At 37.5% G+C, this 16,579-nt stretch overlaps 1 protein-coding gene across 2 annotated transcripts in view; it reads left to right on the top strand.

The window, feature by feature from the left end:
- LOC117283355 (zinc finger protein 14-like) overlaps nt 1-16,579 on the top strand; it is a 23,259-nt gene continuing 6,680 nt past the window's right edge. For both annotated transcript variants that reach the window (XM_033756094.1, XM_033756095.1), the window contains exon 1: nt 1-150. In XM_033756094.1, the coding sequence (XP_033611985.1) occupies nt 148-150 (3 nt within the window). In that variant the 5' untranslated portion in view covers nt 1-147. The remainder of the gene's footprint in view (nt 151-16,579) is intronic.

Here is a 16,579-nt window from a genome sequence, read left to right as displayed (position 1 = left end):
GGGCGGGACTTCCTGTGTCATGGCGCTGACGCGCCAAGCGTTATTGCGTTGCTGAGAGTCCCGCGCTGATAGATCACCTTTGTTTCGGTGACTTCTGCCTACTGCAGGCTGCATTCACAGGATCCTCGGAGACCTTCGAGCCACGCAATGGTGACGTTACGGAGTGGGAGCTGGGAATGGGATGGAATTGTCAGTTCTGGGAGGAAGTGGCCAGACCCAGCTGTGGCAGTCCTACTGCTACTCTGCTTAGCTCCACACCCTGAGGTCTTCCTGAGTCTTTGGTCCTGCGTTATCATCTGTCCCGGTTTGCTGAGGCGGGGACAGTTCTGGGACCCCAGCATCCTGTCCCCACTGTGACATTGCCAGCCCACAATGCCTTCTTGGGCTGTCCGGGACACAGCTGTTTCTCCACCAGTACAAGGAAGCCCGGGTTTGAAGGCAAACCAAGGTTCCATACTAGGCAAAGAAAAGATTATCACTTTAATTATTTACGTGAGACCTCTACCCACAATGGTGTTACTGCATAAACAGCTAGTAATCTCACAACATTGAGAAGTGAGGTCTCGAACCAAAGAAGGAAGTTAGGAGAGATTTTATTGGCAATAAGAATAGCTCCCAGATTTCCAGGATGCGTCCCAAGTGAGTGGCCGTGTGGGCTCTCAGTACAGAGAGGATTATAATCAAGCAGAACATAATAATTGCTCAGTTCTTTAGTGACCACCCGTCACACATCTCTACAGATTTAAACAACCACTGTGTTTTGTTTTTGTTGTTGTTTTTGGAGAGGCTGGCTGTGTAGCCCGGGCTGTCCTCTAACTCTTGGAGATCCTTTTTCATACTCGAGTGCTAGGATAACAGACATGAGCCACCACACGTGGCCAAAAAACCACCTTAACTCAGGCTCTCTAACCCATTTCCTCAGCATGCAGGGTTTAAAGGAAATGAATTTTAGGGAAAAACTGGTTATTTTGTATTTTAAAGTCCTTGAAACTCAGGAGCTTAGTGGGGATTGGCTGAAACTCCTTTTGGTAGGGAGAGAAGTCTGCATACTTTGTTGTGCAGAAAGTTAGCTATTGGTTCAGAGTCCTAGGAAATTGTCTATTCTCATTTTAATTCTTATCAAAACCACCAATTTCCCAACTCTCCCACAGACCCTTTCCCTAGCTAAGTGCTTTATTTATAAGCTAACTAAATAAAATATTCTTTACAATTGGACTATTTTGATAAACTTTCCATAGAGTAGAATGCTGAGAAAGATGCAGGGTATGATAATGTGTTAGCAAGGGAGAGGAAAGTGTTCCTGCTAAGGACAACTTCCTGAAGGGGCTGCCAGTTAAAAACCCACATTGAGAAATACACTGAACTGGGGGTTCTACGGGGATGGATGGATACATGTGATAATCCTATGAGTGGAAAAGGAAATGGGTGTCATCTCTGAAATAATTGCTGTAGTCCTTGGACTGTTTCTAGACATTGTTTTAAAAATTGAAACAATGATTGAGATGACTGTGTAAAACAAGTACTAAAATAAGGGTAAATTCCCATAGTAAGAGGTGTATGAATGCATATGAACAAAAGAATTTTTTTTTGAAAGGGAAGAGCAAAGGCAAGTAGAAAGGAAATAGGAGAGCAGGGAATTTTGGAGGGTGGCCAAATCAGCAACCAGAACAGTAAACTTTTGAGGTCAGATTGATTTAATGAGATAATAAATGAAGGATTGTCTGCTGGCTTGGTCTAGGAGTAGGACATTGGACACAAGCCTACAGAAAGAAAGGAAACTTAGTCATAGATAAATACTACTTTTGTGTCTACTGATTGGCTTATCTAATGATTTTTGAGGCAAGATAGGAAATTAGGACACGGGTCTTTTAGATTTAAAGTATGTTGGACATCGTGACTGATGTAGAATGGGAAGGGGTTTCCATTGGATATAAAAGATTTCAAGGTATATTTGATGTTTTGTATTGTACAAAGACAGAACTCAGGAATTTTGCTCTTAGCTACATCCTCCCAAATTTAAATTTTTAAAAAAATTTGAGACCAATTTAGTAAGGGTGGTGGGCCCCGGATGGGGAGAACTTTTGACACTGTTTCTATGTCCTTGACTGTTGGGATGACAGACATGTATTACCTTGCCATTTAAAGTTGAGGTTCTTAAATCACCATGATTTACCAAGATTTCAGCGGTTGGGTAAAGTAAACATGACTGAAGCCTGCTGGTGTGCACCTTTATTGCCAAACACTTGGGAGACAGAGAGAGGAATATTAAATCACCAAGCCCAGCCTAGATAACTGAGCAAGACTCTGTTTCAGTATGAAAAAAGTATTTTGGATGTACCTCACGCTATTCTAACTTGTCTAACGTACACAAAGCCCTGAATTAATTCTCTAGAAATGAAGAGAAAATCTATTTAGTGCAAATCTTTTAATTTTGAAATGTACTCGTTTATCATACTAGGGAGACATGGTACAATACTTCCTTATGATGGTGGATAGCAGCAATGATTCACTGCTCTCTCAGAAACAGGACAACAAGGGTGAAAAATCAGTGATTCACAGGGTATCGTATCCAGTAAAGTGCATGAGATATTGAGTGTTTTATTACAAATTTGGCTTTGTGTTATATAGATTTCCACATTCAGATCAAGGTATGAGTAGTAAGCAGGTTTAGAGGATCCAAGGCTTAGCAATCATGTTTGCTTGATCAGGTATATTTTATGCATTTTGAATACATTTTATATTCCATTTCCTTTGGGTTGATCAAGATATTTTCCTTTTCAAACTCAAGCAACATTTGTAGACTCATTCTTTCAATTCTTCATAAAGCCCTCTGTAGAACGTGACACTCATCAGATTGTTTCCTGTTTTGAATGCTCTATGAACCAGATTTGCCAGAGCAATCAAATCAGGAGATCAGTGTATTTCTGTGACTCTGAGATACAATATGTATATTACCCCTTGTGACAGTGTCTACCCTGTGGCTTTATCTTTGAACGTGTTCAGTTATATCAATTCTAGTGACAGTAGCAGTTTTCTACCTCGCCTTGGGTGAGTCTAACGTAATCCAAGATTTCCCCTTCCACATTTTCCCACATGAGGAGGCACTTTACAGAGAAGAAATCTTATAAAACATGAGTGTGGTCTCGTACACTGTTTAGTCCTCATTGTCTATATCTTCATTATATCAGCCATCTTTAGTGTTGCTTGCTGGCAAATAGCAGACTGTCTTTTCCATGGATATAATCTACCTCACTGTGTTTGGCAAACTGTCTGATCCTTCATCAGTCATTTCCAGCCCAAATTTTAAAACACCTTAAGGAGACTATGCAGAGCCTGACATACAAGGTCAACAATCCTATCACTTTCATCCATAGGGACAAGCATCAGAAGAACAGTGCAGCATAGAGGAGCACATTGGATCCCGTGTTGCTTCCTTTACTTCCACTCATCTGTCTTCTTTGCCATACTCTTTCCTTCCTTTTAATTTCTGTTTGTCATTTCCTTTCTTCCTTTCTATATCCCTTCTATTTTTCCATCTTTTTATTCCTTCTTGTTTCCATTTGTTACTCTCATACCTTTTTTTCAGTTTTCTCTCTCAAATATCTCTTTCCAACTTTTCTCCCTTCATTCATTGTTATTAAGTTGTAGTGTGAATAGCTCTCCAAATTCTTTGAACATTTATCATCAACTAGGAATTATCGTTTCTGCCAACTTTACTAAAATATAATTCACTTATAATTTGATTCATTCACTTAAACATGTACATGATCAACACACCAGTCCATTTAGAAATTTTTTTGTGTCTAAAGAAATTCTATTTTCTTATTTCTCCTATTTTCTCAAGCCCTATGAACTGCTAATGTACTTTGTACACTATAAATTTTCATATTCTGGGCATTATGTATAAGTGGATAATTCAACACTCAGTAATTCTTTTTTTGCATGACATTTCCAATGTTCATTTATACTGCAGCATTTATCAGGATTTTCTTTTTATGAATGAATAATATAGAAAGCTTTTATTTTTGGTTATTCATCAATTCATGAACATTTCAATTGTTTCTACCTTTTGGTTTTTGTGAATATAAGGTGTATAATTTAGTTTAAAATGCATCCCTTCCTGTAAGGTGAGCCTACATCATGTCTCATGTCACCAGAGAAAGGAGCTGAGGATTCAAAAGGCAAGTTAGAAAGATGTTAACTAAAGAGAGAACTCCTGACTGCAGGAGAGTGTGGGAAAGTGGGTTGCCAGTGAGGCTTTTTCTAGGAGTTTTTATACAGTAGAATCATATTGCAGGTTCACTCAGTTCAAGCTAAAATTAACCTGTGGGACTTTAAAGTACAGTTGCTTAGGTAATACTGATCTAACAATGCTCAAGCAAGGCACTTAACAAGGATACATGTGCAGGCATCATTAACTCATCTGTAATTGTTAGCACAAAGAACCAAGGTATTCCTGGAAAGAGTAAGGATCAGGATTTTCTGGTCATCCATTCACTTATTTTGGTTAGATTTCTTGGGCTTACCTGGCCAGATGGTGCTAGTTATAGTACAACTTTTGAGTAATTTATCTCTGGTAAGGCTTGTGAGCCTAACCATTGTGTCTCCATCTTGGGGCCTGGTTTCTATCAGCTCAGCCCTCAATTATAGACCTTGTTTATCTCTTCTCAAAAGTGGATATATCTTGGGCCTGGTCCATTTCTAACTGCCTGTTGGTCTCTGTTTAACATAACTATTTGCAATATAATCATGTATTTATATGCATGTATAAATTTTGTGTGGACTTATATCGTTATAACTCTTGTATATATACCCAAGATGATTGATGAATAATATGGAAACAGTTATGACTGATTTTGTCTTTTTCCATTCAAAGTTTGATAAAATCTAATCCTAGTGGTAATACTGATAGGTAAAAATATTATTGGAGTAAATGTGGACAGTTGGGTTACTATGGAAGCAATTATAAATAGACAAGTGTTTTTTAGTGTCCCTATAATTGAATACTAGAATTGAATCATGGGGGGGGGCATATACAGTCGTACCTTGGTGAAGAGATTTAATTCATTCCATGGCTCTGGGAAAAATGGGCACTATGTAGTCCAGGATGGCCTTGAATTCACTATGTAACTAAGGGTGGTCTAAAAGAAGAGGGTTGCTGGAAAATCAAAGGATTTGAGAGGTAGCTGGGCATGGTGATGCATACTTGTAATCCCAGCACTTGGGAAGCTGAGGTGTGAGGATCGCCTTGAGTTTGAGGCCCATCCGTCCCCCGGCAAAAGGAAGTTGAAAGGTAAATCTTGTCACAGAAACTTTGCTAATGAATTTAACAGCTTGCAGATTTCCTAGTGATTCCCTGAAACTTAATATACTGATCAAGATGTGACAGTCAGAAGCTGGGTGTGGTGACACATACCCATCTTCTTTTTAATTTTACTGACCAAAATGTATTAAATCGTAGTTTATTATGTTTGATATCTTTTAATATGTCACTTGTTCACCAGGAACAGTGGTATGCCCCTGTGATCACAGCAATCAGGAAAGTGTTGCAAGATCAACTATTCATGTCTTTCCTGGATGACTTAGTGAGACCTTTTTTGAATATTTAAATATCTACAGCTTTCGTAGATATTTCTTATTTTCCTTTTGTGTCTTAGTATCATACCCTGTGTGTGTGGTTTGTTTGTTTGCTCATCTTTTCCAATATATTGATTACTCTTTCCTTACTTATTGTATATATTTTTGGGAGTCTTTTGAGTCAGAATCTTGCTGTGTAGTAGTTCATAGTGGCCTTCTATACACTATAGCCCAGGCTGGCCTCAAATTTGCAGTAACCCTCGTACTTCAATCTCGGAGTGCTGGGAATACAGCTGTGCACTACCACAGACAGATGGTTGTATGTGTATGTATTTGTATATATATATACATTTTTTCCCCCCAGTACCTGGGATTGAACTTGAAGGTTATATATTTTTGATGAAGAATTTTTCTATATAAATTTCTTATGTGCTTCCTTACTTATTGTATATATTTTTGGGAGTCTTTTGAGTCAGAATCTTGCTGTGTAGTAGTTCATAGTGGCCTTCTATACACTATAGCCCAGGCTGGCCTCAAATTTGCAGTAACCCTCCTACTTCAATCTCGGAGTGCTGGGAATACAGCTGTGCACTACCACAGACAGATGGTTGTATGTGTATGTATTTGTATATATATATATATACATTTTTTCCCCCCAGTACCTGGGATTGAACTTGAAGGTTATATATTTTTGATGAAGAATTTTTCTATATAAATTTCTTATGTGCTGTATATAGAAATGTACATACTTTTTCAAATTTTGACATATACCAAAATTATCAATAATTTTATGTATTTCTAAATGTGTTTCATGACTCACTATTGAAATAATTATTTCAAAATGTACTTTGCATCAAAAAGAACATGTGTAGAATACGAATGTAGTTCAGTGGCAGAGCACATGCTTTGAGTAATAGGTCCTAGATCCCTTCTACATCCATATTGGTAAAAACAAACACATAGGGCCGGGCATGATGGCGCACGCCTGTAATCCCATCACTGGGGAGGCTGAGGCAGGAGGATTGTTGTGAGTTCGAGACCAACCTGGGCTACATAGTGAGTTCCAGATCAGTCTGAACTACGCAGTGAGACACTGTCTCAAAATAACCAAAAAAACAACAACAACAAAAAAACCCAAAACAAACACATAGGATTTTAAAAAAGCATTCCTCTATTATTTCAATTTTTTCTTTATTAAAACAATGTAATTTGCAAAAGTAATATTCATATTTTTTATAAGATATGAAGATTTTATATGAAATTTTATGCTAAGCTCTGGCTTACACTTTTCATATGTTGATCTTATTTTACTGTATCACCATGGTAAATAAGCTCTTTATTTTTGGAATAGATAATAAAAAAACTGGAAGCCCTAGGAAGTTGTTCAGTAGGATAGAATTATTAAGTTGTCATTCAAGCTATGCCACAGCATAAGTTTTCACCATTATGTCTTCATTCTGTGTTCGGTCACAGTACATACATAGCTGTGCTTTTTCAGAACGATTGTACCTGATCTCAGTTTATCTTCTTCAATTTCTTAGCTTTCCCTTCTCAACTCCAGCAGAATTTCTCCTCCTGTATCTGCTTGTTGCAGTGAGTGACTGCAGGTGGCATAAAGGATGAAAAACATAACCAGGAGATAAGACTTAGTTTGGTCACCAAGAGGCCCAGAGGCGACATCCTAAATGAGAGCTCCCAACCCTTAGGGAGACTCTCTGGAGGAAAAAAACAAAAAACAAAAAACTTTGAAGCTGAGAACTCTCTGGCTTTTATTTAGAATATCAGTGGAAGAAAGAAAAACAAAACACAGGAGAAAAAACAATTTGGGCAGGAGCTGTCCCAAGGTTAAGGTGGTTTTCTTGGGGCAAGGAGAAGGACAATGGCCAGACACAACATACCTCATTAATCTAAACTTCTTGTTATTTAATCATTTGATTCTCATGTAGCCTGTATAGTTTTGCCCTGCATTTTAACCATTCATTCTTCACAGATCCTGCTTTTAGCCTCACAGTTTTATTTCTTCTTTGCTCTTTGCCCTGCATTTTAACTCTTCACTTCTCATCGAGCCTGTGCACTTTGGTCTTGCAGTTTATTCAGTTTAATCATTCACTCCTGGCCAGGTCCTCCATACTCCTGAAGTACCTATTCACATTGCTGGGGAATCTGGTTAATATGGTACTGTCTGGAAAGAATACAGCCTACACACATCTGTGTACCTCTTTTTCCATATCTAAAATCATGTTCAGTGAATTAATCAAAGCTTATGAACTTTCTTTTCCGCCACACCTGTGTGAAGTTAATCATATGTTTTTCTTGCGCTTTTGCTACATTGAACCCTTCTCCATAGTTATGGGGTAAGTCCTTTTGTATGCCTCTGTGTTACAGTACGCACACATCTCTCCTGACTTTACCTGTCTTGGTGCTTTGTCCTGGAATATTGCACTTTGATGACAATGGTAGTTATCTTGCCTTGTATGAGTCTAATGTAACCCCAGATTTTCTCTGCCACATTTTCCAAAATGAATTTCAATGATAGGGAAAAGAAATTTTACTCACCATGTATCAGATCTCACTGACTTTTATTCCTCATTATGTTTGCCTGTGTCTTTATTGTGGCCACCATCTGAAAGATGTCCTTCTCCTTGGGTGTAAGTTACTTCACTGTGGATGTAAAGCACTCTGGCTCTTCATTTGACCCAATTTTTGAAATAATGGAAATGTTTTGTAGAGTTCTGAATAGAGTAGTCAAATACCATAATATTTAGCTTCAGGGATAAAGATTAGAAGAACAATGTGAAACAAGCATCACCCATCAAACTCCTACCTCAGAGTCTTGTGGCTAGAAGTGTAGTTAGTTGGGACAGTTTGGGCCCCATACTTTTTCCTTTCCTTCCGTCTGTCTGTCCTCTGTCCTCTCCTTCTCATACTTATCCCCCACCATCTATTTTTTGTTTCTTGTTTCTTTAATTCTCTTATTCCTTCTTTCCTTCAGAGTTTCAAGAGTCTCAAGAAGGACATTATAAAGATCAAAGTAGAAGTTAATTAAATTGATATTAACAATAATAAAAAGAATTAATTGAGAGTCATTTCTTTGAAAGATTAAACAAAATGGACAAACCCTTAGCCATCCTTACTAAAATATGACCAAAACCAATGCAGTTACAAATGAAAAGGCAAAATCACAATGGAGTGTGCCAAAATCCAGAAGAACATTGGCACCTACTTTGAGAACCTGTACTCTAATGAAATGGAAAATTCAGAGCAAATGGATGGAATTCTAGATACATATGAACTACCAAATCTGAGTTAAGAGGGTATAAATATTCTGAGTAATCCAATAGCAGTCAGTGAAGTTGAAGAAGCAATTAAAAATCTGCCAATATGTACAGGTGCAAATTCTCCATGATGAGTGTTATTATTATGTATATCTAAAATTTACCAGTAAATGTCTAGTTTTAAAAAAACTTATTAAGAAAGTTGCAGGTCCCAATTAATTCACAGCCCAGTGCTACAAGAACTTTGAAAAAATTTAACACCAATACTCCACGAACTCTTTAATGATATTAAAAGAGAAGACATCCAAAATCAATTGTGCAAGAATCACCCTGAATTCAATACTAGAAAAAGATCCAACTGCTCCCCCAAAATGAAATACAGGTCAATGTCTTTTTTTTGTATTTTTTTTCCCATTAAGTTTATTGGTACATTTAAGGTAAACAGTAGAGTTACATTCATCACTGGGATCTTGTATCTTACATGATGTATCTTGTATTCCCCATTTCCCTGCCCTCCCTTCACCCGCTTCAAGTCAATGTCTTTAATGAACATAGGTGTTAAAACCCTCAATAACATCTGCAACGTGCAAGAAATTATTAAAATGATCATAAAGCATGACCAAAAAGCGTTCATTCAAAGGATGTAGTTATGTTAAAACATACACATATCAATAACTATGTTACAGCACATAAAAGGCAAGGCCAAAAATCATATGATCTGTGTCAGTTGATACAGAGGAAGCATTTGTTAAATTCAATATCCATTTGTGATAAAAATTCTGAACAAAACAGGCATAGGAGGTCTTTGTCTCAATCTGATAAAGCTCACCTGTGGCAAGCCAGTGGCCTATATAACACTAAGTAGAAATGAAAGCTGTCCCTCTGAAATCAGGAACAAGGCAAGGATATCTGCTGTCACCTCCTGTGCAGTATAGTTCTTGAAACACCAGACAGAGCAGTTAGATATGAGAATGAAATTAAAAGGGATATAGATAGGAAAGAACAAATTATTATTTGCAATTGACATGGACTTCTATATAGATGACCTCAGAAATTCCAGCAAAAGACTCCTAGTATTAACAACCAAATTCACTAGCACAGTAGAATACAAAGTCCACACTCAAAAAATCAGTAATGTTCCCATGTACCAATAACAAACTCACCAAAAGAGAAATTAGGGAAACTATAACTTTCACAGCATCAAGTAAATTGAATTATTTAGAAATTAAGCAAAAAAGTGAAAGATCTCTACAGTGAAAATTATAGTACCCTGAGAAAGGAGATTGAACAAGCTATCAGAAAATGAAGAGATGTCCTACGTTCCTGTAGAGGCAGAGCCAATATAGTGAAAATAGCCATATTTCTAAAACTATTATGTATTTCCAATCCCAGTGTCAGTAGCAGGCTCTACACAATTAAAGAAAACAAAACCTGAAATTCATATTGAAGTAGAAGAGACCTAGAATAGCAAATGCAATTATGGGTAAAAAGGTAAAGATGGGGGGAAAAAGGGCAAGGCAAGGAGCATCAGAGTCTTGGACCTCAAGTTACACTACAACACTGTATAGTAAAAACTACATGTTTATTTTAAAAATTACTTATGGATTCATAAAACAGAATAGAGGAAGCCAGATCAGCTTCACACACATTCATCTACTTTAACTTTGACAAAGGAGCCATATCTTTCCACTGGAGGAATAGTAGCCTATCTGACAAATGGTGCTGGGAAAACTGGCTATGCATATGCCAAAGATTGAACTGGGACACATTTTTTAACCATACACTAAACTAAAAATGGATCAAGTGTCTAAATATTAGAATGGAAACTACCTGCTAGAAGAGAAAACAAATAGAACTGGATGACATAGATATAGATGAAGATTTTCTGAACACAACCCTGATTGCACAAGAAATAGTAAATGGCATCAATAAATGGGATCACATCAAATTTAAAGTTTCTGCACAGCAAAAAACTATCAGATGACGAGATAATTTACAGAATAGCTACTACACAAAGAATAAATGTCTAGAATATAATCATAATAGCTAAATCTTGGATGCAGTATGTCCATTGTGAGATTGAATGGACAGAGAATGTGTAGTGGTTATACACAATTCAGTGCTATTGTGCAATAAAGAGGGTCATACTTGAGTTATTTGTAGGAAAATGAGTGCACCTTGATACCATAGTAGTAAGTGAAACAAATCCGACACATATCTTAAATATGTCGGGTTTTCTTATATGAGAAACAGTATATAAAGCGCAAAAATATAGGAGAGACAATAGAGGAAAAGTCAGAGAGGAAAAAAATTATTGTAGTCCAGCATGGACAGTATACCTAAGTGTACCATGATTTAGTATAGTAGTCTAATGAATTATTTTATGAATTTTCTCATGAGTCTGGGGATGTTAATTGATATACATGATAATTACTTTTGTGAGGATTTAAATGGTAAATCTAATGCTGGCCAAAGAAAAGAGCCTGAGAAGGAGAAATAAAAACTGAGATTTACTATGCACATATACTACACACATTACTAACAATTATAATTTTAAAAATCTAAGGAAACAAAAGAGTCTTTGAAACTCATGTCATATTCTCTAAACCATAGCCCACTGATATAGCATGTGTGTTCTTTCCTGTGCTGTCAGGCCATTGAGCCCAGCCACACCAACTATCTCTGTAGTGTGCATCTAAACTGTCATCATAGGTCCTGTAACACACCTTGAAAGTCATAATTTCAAATTCAACAGTGTGATTCAGCCTTAGAAGGATTCAAATGTAGGGCGGTTACACTTTGTGAAAGGGAGAGGAACACGACACTTAGGATTTATTATAGAACTGACTATTATGCGTTAGTTAAGGTGTAGGTGTACAGCAATAGTTTTAAAAAGATGAACAGAAAATGTAAATCACTAAGAATAGAGCAGTGGGGCCTTATACTCACCTGAATGGTGAGGAAACTGATTCACAGGAAAGAATAGACAATTCATATCTGATTTTTTTCTATATATTTTTATTGTTTAAAAATTAGTTTTTGGCATCTGATTTATTATGACAAAATTTCCTTTATTGCTTTTAATCTGTGTGCATCCTGAAGTACTCTTGACTGACAAGCTGCAGAGTGTTGGAAAGCAGGAGTCTCATATACAGGTTATTTTGTGAGTTTCTTCTTTATGAGGATGTGACTAAGTCTTACTGGAAAATGTTTGCTTTTTCACTTGCAAATAATTGATGGAATCAGATAATAAGTACCCCCTAGCAAGAATACCTGTGAAAGGTATGTTTAGCAGAAGAAAGATTCACTTAGTTTTTGTTATTAGGGACCCCAAGTTACTGAGGACTCTCATGAAAGATTCAGTTTCCTACAGTGATGTGGCACCTGGCTGAAAATTAAACCAAGAGAAAACTGCAGCTGGGAAGGTCTCTGGGATGGCCAATTCTGAGGAACATAAAGCCTGTATCCACTGCAGCTGTCAGCTTTTATCAAATGTACAAGGAATGAGTGGAATATTGGCAGAGGGTCGTGGTTGAATGCATGGGGACAATCACTTCTGCAGAGTAGCTAGTAGGAGAGGACCTAGACATTAGTACGTCAAGCACAGAACTATCAAGTTTCCATAACAGCTTAATGGTAACTTAGTATGTAGCTAGAAGCAACTTTTCACTGCTGAGAAAAAGACTTTGCTCTGAGTGTTAATGCTTCAGTGCTGACATGACCCATATGTGAGCCGCATCCCCTCTTCAGGCTGCTTATCTGGCCTCAGGGGCTGCCCTTAATGGGGAGGCAATCCTGGCCCATGCATTACTGTTTTGCCTCCATGGGATATGTCAGCACCTTGGCTGTACTCCAGTTGCATTTTCTAGGCCAATGAAAAAGAAATTATCTCTGCAGCTAGCACACTGCCTGTACTTGTATAATTATGCCAGGGGTTAGTAAGGAAAAGGAAAAAGGCTATAGCAGGGGGTTGCAGTCAGGGGTCTTCAACATGGTGGTTCTCCACATTTGTGATGATCATTGTGTTATGTCCCCTAGATGAGTAAAAACCACTTAGCCCATTTGTAAAGCTTAGTATTTCTCTGCAAATGACTGATTTTTAGGATAGAAACTCAGGAGGGATGTCTCACCCTATCTATCACTGACAACAACCAATAAGCTTGTACCTTAGATCAAATAAAAAGGAAAAAAGAAATCTCATTTTTCTGTGGATCAGCTTCAGACTTTGCCATGCATATGGATATCAGTCTCAAGTTACTTCAGGCATCCACTACCAACCTTTCATCCTTCCAATGGAGATTTGTCAGGAGGGAAAGAGCGTGAGAGGAAGGTGCCATGCACCAGATGTAATCTCATAGCTCATGCCTTCTTGCCTCACTGAGACATGATCTTAAGTAATATCCTAGGCATCTCTCAAATCAACCAGTGTGACAATAGAAGACTAGCCATCAAGAGGAGAACATTACTTTGGAGAAATTAATATGCCAAAGGAGGAAACTTTCAAACTGAGGAAGAAAGAGAGTATTATGGAAAAAATACTGTGTTAAGTTCTTAGCTGTCCCTTCCTCATCACAGGGAAGTGACCGAGGGTGGAGCTACATTGCAGCTATCCTTCTAGCCTTCCTTCTATGTCTAGTTTTTAGAATTCTGGATTTCCTTGTGATCTTGAAGAAAGTCACTGATTTGAGGCACTTAAATCTTTAAATTTCAACTTGATTACTCTATATCATACTGCTAACATATACCAATATGTTCATTTATTAAATAATTAGATTCCTCATTGGCATGCTTTTATTATCTTTATTGAAAATGATTAGACTGGGAGATGATGAGTAAGAAAGTGCACCATAAAGCCAAGTATCTCACTGGATTTTCTGTCCTCTGACTGCCTTAGTACTTTCCTTCTGTTCCACTATGTTCTGCCATGGCTTGCATCCAGATTTTTTTTTTTAGTTTCCTCAATGTGTCATTGAATCTTGAAGTGCAATGGCATAGCTGTGATCCTGTTGGGGAAGGAATTGGTAAGTGACACAGATGCAGAATGGAAGTAAAATAACAAAAGGGTTATTTTGTCAACAAAAGGCCGATTGCACTAAAAGCAGTGCTAGTGATCAACCCCATACTGGGTTACAGCTTCTTTTATGGGGTTGTACAGCCACAATCTCATTCAGGTGGTTACATTTCATCTCCTCAGTTCACATTACCAATACACTAATCATGGTCACAAGACAATTAACTTTAACCCAGATGTAGCAATTCTTTGTAGTTAGGGAGTTTACCTTTAAGATTCGTCTGCTGTCTATTCTAGCCCACAGGTAGTGGGTGTTCAGGGTTAGGAAAACAAAGTTAGCAGTGGATCTTTTCATCTTGACACTTTTATAATCATGTGGTTTACAAAATTTTGGAGTTTGGGGTCTTGATGTGCCCTGTTATTTCTGGATGAGGCCAGATGTCCCATTCTACGGTTAATGCCTCTGGGTTCTTTAATTTTGAGTTAAACAAAGCAGATTGCTGTTAGAGATAGCAGAAGTCATTTTACATTTTCCTAACATTTTGTAGGTTTTTAGATTATTTACAAAAGTTCTCTCAATCCCATCATCAGGGAAAACAAATACAAAATACCTACAGAGTACAGTAAGGAGACACAAACAGCTCTGCAAAGCTTGCAGAAAATCCTGTTTCAAATCACTGATCCAATAGGCTGGGTCAAATCAGTATTCTGGAAGGTAGGTTGGGCAGGGAAGGGCTTTTACAATCTGTCATTTGGTCTTCATTCAGATAGTGTATTTTCCCCCCTGGCTCAGTGGGCAGAACGTGGAGCAACCTTGCATTGGTGAACATGAGTTTGGGTTGTATGAACTATCACATGAGACATGCTGACCAGAGAATAGAATTTCAAAAACCTAAGAGAGAAGCTCCCAGTGTGTTACTGAGACACTCCCAAGCTGAGTTGTTCTGTGGTTTCTACGCTCCTTGCTTGAAAAGGACCTGGGAAACCTCAGTCCTGCGCAGGACCAAATAAGGACAGGAATAGAGTATTTGTTTAAAATGAACAGAACTAACTTTGGCAGGATATCTATCCTGCATCAGTTGTGAAATTTTGTTCCCATATGTTAACTGTCACTGGTACACTTTAGATCCTTTTTGGCCCTCTGGCAGGGACTGAGACTTTTGCCAGGACCTATGTATTCTGTCCTAGATAAGGGAGGTGATTTTATTATGGCCAGAGCCATGACTTATCCAACTCGGGTCCTACAGCTTCACTTCCCATGATGCTGTGTTTTGAGCAGGACTGTTGAGGGCAGACTCTAGACTTAGAGGGGTTACTATGTGGATGAGTTTGGATTGTGCTGTGTGCCATCTTTATTTCCAGCAGCAAAGTAGGTTTTATAGTTTATATGTACAATGTCCACTAAATGTCTTATAATAATAGTTGAGTGGTTTTTGCCTAGGTAGATTGATGTTCTGGTGGGATATACATTAGGGACTATTATTTATTTTTAGAGAACTGCTTTTTAAAATCATCACCTGATCACTAATCCACATTTACTTTGAGGTACAAATTTAATTTTGTAAAATTAGTAACAGCTTCAGCAGATTTTGTTGAATCAATGCTAGACTAGTATGTCTTTCTGTAGCTTTCTATTTGATCTATCCTCATCAGTGTCCATGTAATCACCCCTGTCCAGGTGGTCATAGGATTTACTTCATAACTCATGAGTCTAGACAGTGGTCAACTATGATACCCATACTATTAGGATACCGGTTCTGTCTTTTACAACAGTCTGACCTGTTCTCTTGATGGCCAACAGAGACTGACCACTGCTTGCTGAGAATATGTGGGCCTCACATTTGCAATTGTGCTTTGCTTATTGCTACATCATCTGTAAATTGTCTTTTCATGTTTGAAGGCAGACAGACATAAATTAGTATGTACACTGCATTGCTAATTTACTGTTTAAATATTTTACAAGTTTTATTCTCAAATATGTTTGTTGAGTTTTAATAATGATAATAATGTAAATTCCCTGGGTGTATTCAGAAAGTTGCATCATTGAGGCTTGGGTGTTCAATGAGCATACACAGGTGATTAACACCTACTTGATGCAAATCTGCCAATTTTTCTTGCCTTACTGATGACCATTTTCCTCCTTTGGCAACTTTTAAAAATTTACTGTGTATGATTTTCCATGAACTGTGTTCTTTTAGTTTCCTTCCTTGGAATTTTCAGTGAGTATTACAGAAATTGTACAGAGAAATATTTTGGGATTTTTTTTCACTGTTCTTAAGTTCCGATAGGTGAATCAAAGGCAAAGTGCTTTCTCATCCATTCCATTGGTATGTGGTTCAGGATTTTTCAAGTTTACTTGAAAAGAATCACATGTATCTCCAGGAGTAACAGCACAGTGTTTTCTGTGGTCACTGGTGAGAAGTCACTGGTCTGTAGATTTTGGTAAGCTTCAAAGTAAAGGAGATGAGTGTGGAGTGTATAATCTTCTCCATTCTTATATAGGTCTACTTATTGTGTTCTTCCACACTTCAAGTTGTTTGGTGATTTTCTCCAATTAGATTTGGATTTTATTTTCTATTACATTTTTTCTCTTCAGTTGGATATGTTGTAGTTATTTTTTACATTTGTGTTCATTGATCTTTACACAAAATCTTTATGTCATGTACCAACAGCAAATACTTTCTTAATTATTTTCCATGATTTTCATAGATTTCAA

The sequence above is a fragment of the Fukomys damarensis genome, unplaced genomic scaffold (assembly GCF_012274545.1).
Source record: "Fukomys damarensis isolate Sample0158 unplaced genomic scaffold, DMR_v1.0_HiC HiC_scaffold_25, whole genome shotgun sequence".
Classification (NCBI taxonomy): Eukaryota; Metazoa; Chordata; class Mammalia; order Rodentia; family Bathyergidae; genus Fukomys; species Fukomys damarensis.
Note: the sequence above shows the minus strand (reverse complement) of the source record. Positions and strands in the feature narration are given on the sequence as shown.